This window comes from Motacilla alba, chromosome 3 (assembly GCF_015832195.1).
Source record: "Motacilla alba alba isolate MOTALB_02 chromosome 3, Motacilla_alba_V1.0_pri, whole genome shotgun sequence".
NCBI lineage: Eukaryota > Metazoa > Chordata > Aves > Passeriformes > Motacillidae > Motacilla > Motacilla alba.
Window position 1 is genome coordinate 104,443,406 of NC_052018.1, and position 15,385 is coordinate 104,458,790.

Consider the following 15,385-nt stretch of genomic DNA (forward strand, 5'->3'; position numbering starts at 1 on the left):
ACAGCTGCACAGGGAAGCATGCTCCTCCTGGCAATAACTTGAGGCAGGCCAGGGGAACACCCTGAGCCACTTCACCAGAGCTCCCACAGGAACAGCCTGGCCTCTGGGCTGCCCTGGGTCAGCAGGGAGCCCAGAGCCCTGTGCTCTCCAGGAATGCCTCAGCTGCACATGCACCCTCCTGCTCCTCTCCCTGCCCCACAGCTGAGCAGCCCTACAGCTGCACGGGGCACTGGCAGCAGCACAGCTCCTTGCAGGGGACACATGCAGGGCACAACTGTTCCCTGCCAATGTGCACAGCCTCTCTGGGCTGCCACAAGACCCTTCCTCCCAACAGAGAGTGCCTCAGATCCAATCTCCTCTCTGTGTGCGGCTGCACAATGCCCACAAGGCAAGAGGTAGGTTTGGTGAGCTCCCACCTCTATCAACAACACATCTCATGGGTGTGACACTCGAGGTTTTGTTAAATTTTTGAGAAAATTTTTTCGTAATTTTTTTTCCTGCAACTAGCCTGTGTTCAATTCCTCTTAGCAGTCTTGAGGTAACAAGTCTGAAGGGAAGGATGGAAGGCTCCAATTGTAAGAGGAGTAAAAAGATTCCTTCTTGAGGCTGGCCTTCAGCGAATCCACAAGAGAAACCCGCACACCTCTAACTGGTATTTCTGCAAACAACAAAGAACTCTCTGCAAGTAGGCAGGTCTTATTCGTGTTTCTATAGCACCCTAATACCATCCTCAATGTTGGACCCGATCAGCAAGCAGAGGAAGAACGGGACCTTTATCTGTAGCGAGGCCTGACATTAGTGGCAAAGAAAGCAACAGGACTTGCATCTCATGACCATGTCCAATTTGGGGTCAGCTGTGGCCCCAGTCCCTGTCCTGGCTGACAGTGTGAGGGATTTGGCCAGTGCCAGAAAGGAGAAAGCAACGTAAACTAATGAGACAATGCTGCAATACCATGGGTGTCCTTGCAGGACCATCTGTAGCTGTCAGCCACCTACTCTGACACCGAGCCAGCACTGACCACCATGCACCAGTTTTCCCGGAAATTCGAGGGGATTTTTTTCCATCTGGCTCCAGCCTTTCAGCTCCCTTCTATCCTCACCTTTTCCTTCGGTGGTCTTTGCTTTTCCAGTAAAGTCCATCTCCAAACCCGTGCTTCTGTCCAGCAGAAGTATCTGGGTTTGAATCTGGGATTGCTCTCAGGGTTGACAGCGACGGGAGCTTGGTACCCAGCCTTAGAGCAAGGTCGGGTGACTCCAATCGCCAGCGTTTGGCACACAGAGGCAGAGCCAGACGCGTCTGCTGCCGCTGTGGCCGTGTCAACCCCAGCCTTCACCAACCCAGCCTGGGGCTGCCCCTTTGTGACACGCTGCCCATGCTTCTCTCGTTTCCATGGCTGCAAAGCCCCACCCCAACTCCATCCCCTTCCATTCCCTTCCCAAGGGCAGCCAGCCCTAAGCCCAGCCTGGCCAGGCCTGAGGGGTTCACACTCTCTAGGATGTAGACCCTTTCCAAAGCTACCTTTCAAGGCCTTTCATTCTGTAATTCCCTCTCAGTCCGGGCTTGCAGCTTGTTGGTGTGGGATTTGGTTTCATTCTCTTCCCATCAAACAAAGTGCTGGCTCACATACAATGGCACCGGGCGGTGGAAGTAAAAGCAGCTTTGCACTCCCCAGTAGATGACCCCAGAATTCAGTTGGCCGAGAGCTGTTGGCAACAAACTGACCATCCAAACGTTCCTCTTTGCTCTACTTCATTGTTCCAGGGGTTTATGTCCTGCCTTCTTTATTGCAGAGACCCCCAAACCCAACATAAACATCATCTGCCTCAAAACATTCCTGATCTTGGTTAATACTGTCAATTCCAATTTTTCCTAATGGAAAGGGTGGAGCCCAGGTCCTTCTGAAATACTCTCCAACTGAACTGTTGGAAGGAAGAGAACTAATTCTTCACATGGTTTTACAGAGGGTAAAACCATGGGGAATCCAAGCACTATGAGAGGAATGCCTGTCTTAACACCAGATTTCTTTCCCTCTCTAAAATGTCCCAGTCATTAATAAAAGGAGAGATAGGTAAGGATTAATAAGTCATTCCTAGTCCAGAATTATTCCAGAAAAAAATTTCAACTTCTTCAATGACCAATATTTCTCCTTAACTGCATGAAGCATTGCAGCTGCACTTGCCAGCAATGAAGGAGTCATTCCAAAGGGGCCATACACAGCATGTGAACAAATCTGAACCTGAGCCAAGGAACCTGGGGATCTGATCCCTTTTTCGGCATCAGCACAATGATTTCTTCAAGTCTCATCTCTCCTATCATTACATGCCCAGAGATGCCAAAGGAACAACAACAGTGTCACTGAGGCTTTCAACTTGAAAGCATTCCCTGTCCCAGATGCCCCAGAGACTGCATTTTGTCTGGCACCATTCCACTCTTCAGGGATCAGGCAAGGCAGGGACAGGGACAAGGCAGAAGGCATCTCCTCCCCCAGCCTCAGCCTGCAACACTGACACAGGCAGAGAAACACAGGGAAGAGATTTGGCATTGGGAACCTGCCCTAGGTGGCTTTGGGCTTGTGCTGTCAGAGGATGACCAACTCACACCCTGCTGCAGCCATTTGGAAGACTCCTGCTCCTTCATTCGAAAAGCCAAAAGGCCTTTCCATCATGGGAGGATTCCCTATTTCTGCCAGTGCAAAACCAGGCAATGTCCATGAATCTCCTTCACATCTCATAGGGTTCCACTCAGAAACAGCCCCAAAGAGAGGTTTTCTGCTTCAAGGGCAGGCGGAAGGAGCGGGAACATTTCTCATTTCATGCTAAATGCCTTCCTTTTCTCTACTCATTTGGACACTAGAAAGGCTGCAGGGAGATAAAAGGCATGTGCAGGATGGAGAGGAATGTTTTCTTTTCCTGCACAGCATTTCCAGGGCCCCAAGGTACCAGTCCAGCTCCTGCCACTCAACGCTTCACACTGGAGGAATTTTCGCTGCACCACTGCAGAACACTCCCAGGGACTGGGCTCTTGGAGAGTCCACTGAGCCCATCAAGGAATTGAAATGCATTTAAAGAAATTTTTAACAGAATGGATTTTAACCAAGCTTTCCAAATGTCACATCTGAGACAAGGGAAGAAGTGGGTTTGGTGAGCTCCCACCTCTGTCATCAACACATTTTATGCGTGTGGCACTCAAGGGTTTGTAAAATTTTTGAGACAATTTCTTTGTTATTTTTTTTCCTGCAGCTAGCCTATGTCTAATTCCTCTGAGTCATATTGAGTTAGCAAGTCTGAAGGGAAGGATGGAAGGCTCCAATGGTAAGAGGGGAAAAAAGATTCCTTCTTGAGGCTGGACTTCAGCAATTCCACATGGAAAACCCACACCACTCTAACTGCTATTTCTGCAAACAACAAAGACCTCTCTGCAAGTAGGCAGGTCCTATTGGTGTTTCTATAGCACCCTAATACCATCCTCAATGTTGGACCCGATCAGCAAGCAGAGGAAGAACGGGACCTTTATCTGTAGCGAGGCCTGACATTAGTGGCAAAGAAAGCAACAGGACTTGCATCTCATGACCATGTCCAATTTGGGGTCAGCTGTGGCCCCAGTCCCTGTCCTGACTAACAGTATGAGGGATTTGGCCAGTGTCAGAAAGGAGAAAGCAGCGTAAACTAATGAGACAATGCTGCGATGCCATGGGTGTCCTTGCAGGACCATCTGTAGCTGTCAGCCACCTACTCTGACACAGAGCCAGCACTGACCACCATGCACCAGTTTTCCCTGAAATCTAGGGGGATTTTTTTCCATTTGGCTCCAGCCTTTCAGCTCCCTTCTATCCTCACCTTTTCTTTCGGTAGTCTTTCCTTTTCCAGTAAAATCCATCTCCAAACCCGTGCTTCTGTCCAGCAGAAGTATCTGGGTTTGAATCTGGGATCGCTCTCAGGGTTCACAGCGACGGGAGCTTGGTACCCAGCCTTAGAGCAAGGTCGGGTGACTCCAATCGCCAGCGTTTGGCACACAGAGGCAGAGCCAGACGCGTCTGCTGCCGCTGTGGCCGTGTCAACCCCAGCCTTCACCACCCCAGCCTGGGGCTGCCCCTTTGTGACACGCTACCCATGCTTCTCTCGTTTCCATGGCTGCAAAGCCCCACCCCAACTCCATCCCCTTCCATTCCCTTCCCAAGGGCAGCCAGCCCTAAGCCCAGCCTGGCCAGGCCTGAGGGGTTCACACTCTCTAGGATGTAGACCCTTCCAAAGCTACCTTTCAAGGCCTTTCATTCTGGAATTCCCACTCAGTTCTGGCTTGCAGCTTGTTGGTGTGGGATTTGGTTTCATTCTCTTCCCATCAAACAAAGTGCTGGCACACAAACAATGGTGCCAGGCAGTGGAAGTAAAAGCAGCTTTGCACTCCCCAGTAGATGACCCCAGAATTCAGTTGGCCGAAAGCTGTTGGCAACAAACTGACCATCCAAAACGTTCCTCTTTGCTCTACTTCATTGTTCCTGGGGTTTATGTCCTGCCTTCTTTGTTGCAGAGACCCCCAAACCCAACATAAACTTCATCTGCCTCAAAACATTCCTGATCTTGGTTAATACTGTCAATTCCAATTTTTCTTAATGGAAAGAGTGGAGGCCAGGTCCTTCTGAAATACTCTCCAACTGAACTGTTGGAAGGAAGAGAACTAATTCTTTACATGGTTTTACAGAGGGTAAAACCATGGGGAATCCAAGCACTGTGAGAGGAATACCTGTCTTAAAACTGGATTTCTTTCCCTCTTCATCAGATGCCCCCAGTGTTTAGTGGGCTGACATGATCAGTGTATGTGTAGGGTCAAAACTGGCCATGCAAAGTTCTCCTTTGTTTTGGCAGGGGTTTATTCCTGCTTTCTTTTCTGCAGACACACCCAAACCCGACATTACAACACCTGCCTCAAAACAATTCTCATTTTGACTGTCTCTGAGAATTCAAACCTATACTCAGACAGCTTCCCTGTGCCCATGGACAGCCTCCAAGGCTGGGCTCTCACCTGTAGGGGATGAAGAAGAGGTGCTGCACTTGCCAGCAGCTCTGGGGTCTCATGATCAGGGCTTTGAATGCTTTTGTACAGACCCTGCCCCCTGAGCCGAGCAGCATTCCTGGGCTTCAGCTACCAGCACCTCATGCTATGGGAATGGCACTGCTCGGCATACCAGTCTGGGACACCTGGAGGGCATTGGGTGCTCATTTGATGTCAAAAATAAATAGTTTTGTTGTCATTGTCATCATTGAAGCGTTTGTTTCATCCTTTCATCCCAAGGGCAGCAGGGAGGGGCAGCACAGGATGCATTTCCCAGAGCGGGTGGGTGGGTGAGTGGCAGGGAAGGGAGCCCTGGGGAGAAGGGCAGGTGGCCAATGCAGATGGCCAATCGCCAATTGCTGGCTCTTGGAGCCATTGTCAGGGCTGTGAGCTGCCAGAGGTGCTGGGATTTGGTGGGCTTATCCTCTTCAGCAGCTTCTAGGAATTAACCCAGATGCAAGTGTGACACTCACGCCCCTGTCCCTGTCAGCCCACAGGCTCCCAGAACATCCCCTTTGCTCCTTTCTTGGCCTCTGGGTAATACAATGTACTGAGATTTTTCTGTCTTCCTTGCCTGGGTGCTAACGAAAGGATCCTGGGTGTCGCCACCAAGAGTGGAACCACAGATTTTTTAACTCCCAAAACCCCATGTTTTAGCAAGAGCAGGTCAACAGACAAGAGCTGGCTGGAACAAGGGAGCCCCCCAGCCGCATGCTGCCAAGGACTGTGAAAGGCTATTTGTCATCTTGCATAGTAACAAACTGTGTGGGCTTTCCACAGAGAGGGTCTCTAGCCAGGAAAGGGAGGCATGGCAGGAGGGCCTTTTCTCTGATCTCTGGTTGAGTTCAAGCAAAAGGCTCAGCAGCTGTAAATGAGGTTTGCAGCACTGATCCCTTAGGACATCCACTTTCCTGAACAACCAGCTCACCCCAGAACCTTGGGACCTCTCTTCCATGACCCCGTCTAACTGTGCTGTGAGGTTTCATTCCTGGGAATGAAGAAGACCTTGGTCTTCTGCAGAGAAAAGTAAAATCACATCCCCAAAATTCAATTGGTATAAAAAGAAATTTGAGTCTTCTGCATGCCAGGCGTAGCACGAACACTAAAAAGCACTGGGCTCTGCTCTCCCAGCCCCAACATAGCCAAAAGCCAATGTAAGCTGTCAGCTCAGACATGGGGAGTCAAGGCAGATACACAATAGCTATAGAGAAACAGAAGCAAGAGTAAGAACGAACTGCCACAGCAAATTTTATTGCCACTGTTTTGTAGGTTGGTAATTTTTGCACAGCCATGATCATTTCCACTGCAAAAGGTGGTTATGTCCCCAAATCCTTCTATCCCAGACAAAACAGCACTGGGTCACCTTTAGAGTCAGCCAGAAGGCAATTCCCTGTCCAGAACTGTCTGTTTTCTAGGTGGAAAAGGATCATCTGTTCCTGAGTAATTTAAAAACAGAAACCTGTTGCTGAAATCAATTTCTGTGGCTTTAATTGGTCACAGACGCAGCCCTTAAATATAATTGTGTTAGACCAGAGAACAGTCTCCATTTTTACCAGTAAATTATCAGTAAATAGATCAGAGCAGCTGTAGCATTGAGAGACAAAGTGAGGAGATGAACACCTGCTTTTCTGTCTAGACCTTTCTGTGACTTGACAGAGCCACAGTGGCACTGGAACCTTTCCAAAAGCAGCTGCTGGAGATAGGTGGCTAACAGCGTCATCCCCTCATTACACCTATTGTTTTATCCACGGGGGTATGCAGAGGGTGAAACTCAGTCTTTCTCACTTCTCAAGGGACAAGACACCCTGCAGAGGATGTGTTTTGTGTCACAAATGATCCAAGGCACCTGGAAAGAAATTCCTTCTCATCTGCTTGTCTCTGGAACAGCTATGCACTCTCTACACAATGCTGTCTCTCATGTTGCCCACACATACCCTGCTTTCACTCCTTTTCTACTTGTGCAAGGTGTGCACAAAGCAAGGAGCTGAACTATCCATATCAAGTAATGGTAATTAAATATTCCCACTCCTTATTCTCTGCATCACACAGGAAAAAGTGTAAAGCAGTGGGATCTCAGGATTTATAGGAGACATGCAGCTTATTGACATCCAAACGTTCTTCAACTTTGCTTTTTTTGGAGTGGCAGTTTTCTGGCATTAACTCATTTCCTCTGAGCTACTGCTTAGAGAAAAGGAGCAAAGCAAAAGAGCAATTTGGATCACAATTCATTCTGATCTCAAACTCCTTTGTCTTCCTTTGAAAGTTCAGAGAACTGAGGAAGTCCCAGACCCTTGAGAGGATAGATCTGACACATACAATGGAATGCCAACCCATCACACTTATTTCCTTTAATGAAAATATGAATAGAGATCAGTGAAGATACTGGTTTTGGTAAAGGACAAGAAATGTGTTTAAAGCACGATTACAAGGAAACAAAATTCAATTAAAGGCTTAACATTAGACTGTACAAAACATACTTCTAGACAGATGGAGCTTTCCATTTATAGAATTGGAAAAATCATGGTCTGTGTCTCCACCTGGGGGGAAAGCACCATGAGCAGGTCTTACTGGCAAACTGAGTGGGGAAACAAAAGCATACTGGCCTTTGCAATAAATGGCAACAGGTAAAGTTGACTTTGGATCTCTTTTAATGAAGATACAAAGGCAGTCTGACAAACAACCCATACATCACCCATGAACACACAAAGGTTTAGAAAAATTCAACAACTGTGCTTTTCTAAATGAAGCAATTGCCCCCAAGTTTGTCCCATGATTCCACTGATATCTGACCACTGATTAATGAAGATCAGCTTGTCTTAAGAGCCTTGCAGGCCTGGAGTACTTCAAAAACTTCTTCCTGGCATTTCAGGCACTGAGGAAACCAGTGCTAATTCTGTGGGCTGAATCCCTCCCTGAGCCACAAGCCTGCTGCATAGGAAGTAGAAAGCACTGTCACCACACACCAGTGCTGTTGTTGATGGAAATGCAAAGCTCAACTCAAGCTTGCAGTGAAGAGACAACTGCTGCAGTTAGCAGACATAGTGGGTAGAAAGAAGAAATAGGGACTTCTCTGGACGGAAATTTTAAACTCTGGAAGGAAACTGTAAAAAAAAAAATTCCAATTTCAATTCAAAGCTTTCTATGAGTAGCCTACTCAGCAAAGCACAGTGCCTTTCTTTTCATGAGAAGTGCTCTTTCCAAGCCCTGCCTAGCTGCGTTTTTACCAGACTCAGGGTGCCATTGCATGGGCTGGGCACAGGCTGTCAGCTCCAAGAGCCAATGCTGAGACACTGGCAGAAGTGCAGTTTTACCAAGAGACTGAGGCTGCCCAGCACCAGCTGTGTCCACTGCAGAACACCATGTGGGCAGCACAGCAGCACCACCTGCTCTCTTGGAATACCCCAAGCAGGCCTCTGAGCACATGGGCATCCCAAGCACCACAGCTCAGCTGTGGGAATGAGGTTTGTATGGAAAGGACCTCAAGGATCATCTAGTTAAACCCCCCTGCCATGGGAAGGGACACCTTCCACTAGACCAGGCTGCTCACAGCCCCATCCAACTTGGCCTTCAACATTTTCAGGGAATGCAGGGATGGGGCATCCACAACTTTCCATCTGCACCACAGCTGTGCCAGCTGTGCCAGCTGTGAATTCGTTGTGCTCCTGCAGCTTCCTGGTTAGCCTGGAACATCCCTGGCAGCCATGGTCCCTACGCCCCTGCAAGGTGAGACAAAAGGGATGCAGGAGAGGGAGTGCACTCATCTCTCATTTTCCCTGAGCAGAGGAATTGGATGACAAATGTCCCAGTGCACCAAAGCACATTGTTCCTCACACAGACAGTGTTCGTGAGACAGTTCAGATGAATTAAACCATGGGTCTGTGACCACTGGGACAACACACAGGGAAAATTCAGGTCAACAAGACAAGGAAGTTCTATGTCCATAATATAAGAAATCCTTTTTTGATTAAAGGAAAAGTGTGTAATCTAGTTTAAAAGTAATTTTTCTTCCTCCACACTGTTATTTCAGACTGCGTGGAGACACCTTGTTTAAACAAGGGAGTGTACTTTTTATGTCAAAAACATTAACTCCTGTCTGCTTCCCACTGGAAAATTATTTAAGGGAGCAGGTTGGTTTTGGGGTTGGTTTTTTTTTTTTCCATTGCAATGGCAATAAAATGGTGTCTATCTTCTAAAATATTAACATCCTGTCAAACCTTCAAACCTTCTGATCTTCATCTTCCCAGAAAGTCCACAGGGTGTCTACTTACCTTATGTAAAATGCATTTCAGTCAGAAGGATGGGATATTTAACAAAGCATGGTATTCCTTACTGTATTATTCAGTCCCTAGAGACATTTAATTTTTTTTTTTTAAAAAGCAAATGCAGCTGGTGTCCTCAGAGGAACTCTGGGATCTAAGACAACACACCTGTCTTTGAGAACATAACATACTTCAAGCTGCCTGCTTCCCATTGTGGTACCAGAATCTCTGCTGGCCAAAAAACTCTCCATACCTTTCTCAATCCTACAGATCACCTACTCATTTCCCTCCTGCCTTTCCTGCCTCCAGTCAGGTGCACAAATTGTCCTTCTGTTACACAGTCCCCCTGGAAAAAGCAGTGTTGCTCCAATTAAATTCAGGAATAAGGAGCCCTACTTGCAAATTCTTCTGTACAGGCCAAATGTCAGGAGCACTTCAACTGGAATGTGGTCGTGATAAAATGAATCCAGAAATAAAACACTGACTACATTAATTGCAATTTTGAAAGCATAGGAAAGACAAAGGCTTTTTTTCCCTGCTATTCTGACGTTGCTGGTCTGGAATGCTGCTTCACTTTCCAAAAGGCAAGAGGCACTTTTTTTCATGGACTGTGCAGTTTGTGGGTACCCACATGGCACTTAACTCTTTGGTAAATCAGCATGGCAGCAATGCACTGAGGATATGGAGGAAGTCCAGTCATTGGGGGCTTTGTGGCTCCTTTTTGCAGCTGCAAGTGCTGGTGCTGGGTTACCTAGGTGGGACATGAAGGGTGACAGGCTCACCATCTCTGGGAAGTCCCAGGACACATGGTGGCAGGAACAAATACATAATAGGAAAGCCAAAGGAGATATTAGAATAATGGGTAAAGTCAAGGAAGAATTATCAGAGTGGCCGTGTCCTTTTCATGTCCCTAGTAAATAATGCACATGAAACATCTACTAGAACACCCAGAATTGCTGAAAAGGCACCAGAGTTGCAGTGAAATACAGCTGCTTAGACTCAGATATCCAAGCTGAAGGAAAACATTGAAGAAGTGTTTTCCAGGGCCTTTTTCAAAACAGCAAGAAGTATTGTGTAAAAAAACATTTACCTGGACAGTAACATTAAAAAGAGGAACATTAAAAAGAGCATCTTGCTTTAGCTCATGTTAAATTTCAGCATAGCTCATGGAAACCACCAACAGCTGCTCTACAACAGCCCTGAGCACAAGGAAAAGGAGATCACTGACGGTGGAAAACTGCAGACTGCTCCTAGCCCTGTGCCATCTCAAAAATGTTGCGAGTGGAAAATCTTGTTCCCCTAGAAGGAAACAGTTGTTTTTAAAAACACCAAGAGAGAACTATGTTGTCCGCCTGGTTATTTGAGACCTTCCACATTTCTGAAGGAGAGAAATTCCAGAGCCGCCTTTTACGAGGAATTCTTCTCCTTGTATTTCTGGTAAGCATCCAGTATCTCCTTGACAACATTTGGATCATCAAGTGTGGTGACATCTCCCATGTTGCTTGATTGTTCAGTGACCACTTTCCTCAGCAGCCTTCTCATGATCTTCCCTGATCGGGTTTTAGGGAGGCGCTTTACCACCTGCAAAGAAGGGAAGGATGCACCTTTAGTGGAACTTGAGTCCTGCTGGAAACCACAAGGAAATCTGGCTGGACTATCCTAAGCCTGGCACACTATTTCATGGCCACAGCTCCTTTGAGGCTCCTGAGAAATAGATCATGGAGCACACAAGATTACATCCAAGGAAAGGAGTGTCACTAGTCATACATTTTATTCTTATTTTAAGTGGATTTTGTTCCCCGTTGCCATGTCCAGACTGAGTGCTGCAGGATGCACAGCTCTTTTAAGAATCAGGTCCTAAATATGCTGTTAACTATTAAAATCTAATTACACATGAAAACTTAGGCACAAATGGGGACACAAATCTCAACACATTACCAGAACAGACAGAAATATATCTATATTCAGCTTTACAGAGCAGGAATATAAAGCAACACAATTCTGCACATCAGCTGCAGGGTCTCCTACTCAAGGGATATCTCCTGTCTGCTGACTTTTCTCTCTCCCTGGTATCTGTCAGCCTACACACCTTCCTTCATAACCAAAACAATCTTAAATGCCTTGGCTATGCCTCCTGGGAAGGACTTAGGAGCAAATTCAAAGGCTTTAGTGTAAATGTGAGCCTGATGAAGAGCTCTCAGACACTGAGCAGAGACACCAACAGGTCTCACATTTTGCTACACAATCAGGCCAGTAGGCTACAAATTTCTACAGCATTAACTGATATGCAAGGAAAGAGTTAGAGGACTTCTCTGCAGGACTACCCCTAAACACAGGGAAATGGAGGCATTCCCCTGCACACCTGCAAGTTCTGGAAGCTTCTCCAATCCCCTGAGGATATCCTGGGGTGTTCCAAGTTAAAGGAGCCGCTCTTGGCTGCTCCTGTTGTATTCTGCTGCCTGTGCCTTGGTGTCCACCTTACATGCATGTGGCTAAAGCAGAGCCCCTCAAAGAAGTATCTGGTCACTGCCTCCAAGAAGAGAGAATGCAGGCAGACCTTGGGGGACAGCTGAGGGGCAGCTTTGTGAACTCTCCCCTAGCATATAAAGGGAGCTGCCGAAAGGTGAGGAGGCTTGAGACAGAGCTTGGAGCTCATCAGTGCTTCCAGGGCCAGGCCTGTTGTGCAACAGAAACAGTCAGTGCTTTGAGGTGCGATGTTGATGCTAATCATCCCTGCAAGCTAGCTGGGCAGTGTCACTGCCTCTCAGTGCCTCTCCCACATGCAGACAGACCATCGCAGCTGCCCACCCCCTCCCTGGATCCCTCCAGCCAGTTCTGTTTTCCTGCCTCTTTATCCTGCCAGAGCAGGACAACAGCAGCACTGCAGGCAGGACAGTGAGGGTTGCTTGATGTGACCATTTCCTGTTGCTGGTACCAGTTTCAGTCTCCAACTTACCAGGATGTGGTCAGGCACAGCATACTTTGCTATCTTGGAAGCCACTATGGTTTTGAGCTCTTCTTTGATATGGTCTACACGAGCTGTCTGCTCCTTTAGCACTATGAAAGCAAAGGCACCTGGAAGACACACGAGCAGAAGCCACAAACATCGTATCAGATACAGTCTGGAAAGACCAAGGATGCTCATTTGAATGCCAAGGAAGGTTTCACATCATTCCTATGCACAATCTAGGGGCTGACAAGAAGACCACTGATCTTTTTGACAAGAGCAAGTCAGACTGCACCCCTCAAATGATGGTCCAGCCTTTTCTTGACATCTGAGACTGATGTCAGTGACAATGACAAGTCAACATAAATTACCGAAGTGTTATTGGGATCAAAGGTTGGCCAATGTAAATGAGCCATTTCCATTCTGTTGAAAGCACATTTCTAAGCACAATCCTATTAAAGGAAGCTGTACCATATACATGAACACTATGTATGAGAACAGTTTAGGGAGTAACACCCAGGATAGGAACATGTAGCTATTTTCCTGGCTATCTTTGTCTCTTGGGGCTGCAGTGCCAGTCAGCCTAAGGACAACTGCCCTCCCATTCCCTCAGTAACTCCTGACATGCAGCCTGGGCTAGAATTTAAGAAAAATATGTGCAGATATCATGTCAGGACACTGCTTTTCACATACCTTCTCCTTTGATCTTATGTGGATACCCAACCACAGCTGTCTCAGGGACCTCAGGGTGATCAGCCTTCACAAAAAGTCAAGCAAAAATACACAAATCAGAACTGCTTCAAGCCCTACAGATTTTGTGCCAGCTGCTCTACAAACAAAATAACTTGCCATACCCTTGACAGATCCTGCTGAAAGCACAACAGGAAAGCTGGATGCCAACCCCCTGCTGCAGGGTCAGCTGGTGGCCATGGCCACAGCCACATCTCAGGGAGTAACTCTGTACTGGCCCTGCTTTTATAAACAAAAATAACTACTCCTACATCCACTGCGAAGCCCACTGCACACCAAGCTGAATTTGCAACAGCCGGAAACCCTCCTTCTCTTTCTTTGTGCATGACTGTGGTCCCAGATGGCAAAAGGCCACTGCCAAATGACAAACAAAACCAGTCTTGCAGTGCTCCGTGCTACAGAGAACTGTGTCCAGCAGAGGTAAAAAGTGAAGTTGCCAACACCACAGCCCACACTGGACTTGTGTTTATAAGTGCCCAAAGCACACCAGAAGGCACAGACTCAGATTTCTTCATTCCCTAACCCAAATGCATTTTTGTTACTATGCTACACAACAGTGATTAGTTCTGTTGCACTGCAGAGTTTAATTTAACATTCTTCTGCAGTAAGAAGTGCACAGACCAGAAGAAACCATGCATCTGCATCCCACACCAAAGAATGGATTGTTTTATCTTAAATTAGCTTAAAATATGAAAGTAAACATCATAGAGCAATCTAGGCACATAAATACATTTTCTTTTACACATGCATACATAGATTGCGAGAGGAACTGGATCCTAGAGCTATGATCAGAAACTTGCACAGACAAAAGAATTGCTCACAGAGGACAAAGCAGGATCCTGTGTTCCATGTGAACACTGTTACATTTAAGTGCCATTTGCAAGCAAGGCACGTAATATAGAAATAAATATACAGGTCAAGCTTTAAATATAAACCCTCTGAGGACTTTTTGTTTTCAATTACCAGAGACAATATTATTTTCTCTCAAAATGACAGGCTAGTTTTGCAGCTGACATAAACCAATGTTGCTTTATGTTGACATTGCTGAATTCTCAGGCACACTCAGCCAGTTCAGATAAGCAGGACCCACAGGTTTAGGAAGGAGAGGTCAGCAGAGGGGAAGGAAGAAATTGGAGAGACACTTATGGAGTGCCCACCAGCACCCAAAACGACAACTGCAACAGCACATCACTGAGAGGAAACACAGCTCTGACAGCTCAGTTGCAGGGACTGCCCACAGTGTGGCTCCCCTCACTCGCTCATTTGCTTTCTCCTCAGTAAGGGAGCTGTTTCCTCTTGCAGCTTTGCTATTCATTGTGCATCAAGCTGTGTCTGCGCAGGGGCAGGGGTCTGAAGGCAAGGGACAAAGCTGCTTTGAAAGGGTCACCCTACCCCACAGATATGCCCTGTCAAGGGACCTCCACCTGCTTGGAACTTACCATTGCATCTTCAATTTCTGCCGTCCCCAGCCTGTGTCCACTTATGTTAATGACATCATCCATGCGCCCCGTGATCTGGTAATAGCCTTTGTGGCTCCGGTAAGCACCGTCCCCTGTGAAGTAGTAACCTGCAGAAAGACACAGGGCTGATCAGCAGCAGCAAGTGTGCCAGTGCTGGGCTCTGGAGCAGGACAGACCATGCTGTAGGATGGTCAGTCAGGGCAGGGTGCTTCGGGCAGCTCGCAGGCCTTCGCAAGCTCACAGCTGTGTGATCTGCCTCCCACCATTTCCCACCATTTCCCACCATTTCCCACTTCCCTCTGCCATCCCTGCCCTTCTCTGCTCTAGCTGGGCTGTGCTGGCTCCTAATAAGCACCTGAATAGCACCAAGATGATGAAGCTCAGGTCTCTGCCCAGATGGACAAATCACTGCAGGCACTCAGCAGCAACCAGTGGCTGATGTTCCTGCAGTAAAACCAAGCCCAGCAACACAACCCAGCCACGCTCAGCTGGATTTACAGAACCAAGGGGGCTCTCTGATCTCTCTAAGAGATCATGCCTACATCTGCACAGCAGCTGTGTGCTCACACCTCTTGGTGCACACAAACCCCTTCAAATGTCATTTGCCATCATGCCACAGGCTACTGGTCAAGCTCAGAACTGCTGCTGGCAGCACACAGTGGAAAACTACAGCTGCTCAGCTGAAAGGGAGCAGCTCTATTACATTTTGGACATGGGAACACTGCCAGTTTTTTTTAATCACTTACACTAGGATGGAGGAAAAGCCATTTTCCCTCCCAGCTAACAAAGATTCAGATCCCAGATAACATGTAAATGTGGGAGAAACACTGCTAATCAGATCAGCTAAAAACTCCCAACCACCCCATGATAAGCATGGAGGGTCTAAAACATTTATGGAAACTGGAAAAGGCCCAAGGTT

At 47.2% G+C, this 15,385-nt stretch overlaps 1 protein-coding gene across 1 annotated transcript in view; it reads right to left on the reverse strand.

Annotated features, from left to right (window-relative positions):
• Positions 1-7,675: 7,675 nt before the first annotated feature.
• Positions 7,676-15,385, reverse strand: part of ACSS1 (acyl-CoA synthetase short chain family member 1) — a 31,269-nt gene continuing 23,559 nt past the window's right edge. The window contains exons 11-14 of the mRNA XM_038132662.1: positions 14,446-14,573; positions 12,950-13,013; positions 12,266-12,384; positions 7,676-10,890 (exon numbers count right to left, since the gene is read on the reverse strand). Coding sequence (XP_037988590.1) covers positions 10,717-10,890; positions 12,266-12,384; positions 12,950-13,013; positions 14,446-14,573 — 485 coding nt within the window. The 3' untranslated portion in view covers positions 7,676-10,716. The remainder of the gene's footprint in view (positions 10,891-12,265; positions 12,385-12,949; positions 13,014-14,445; positions 14,574-15,385) is intronic.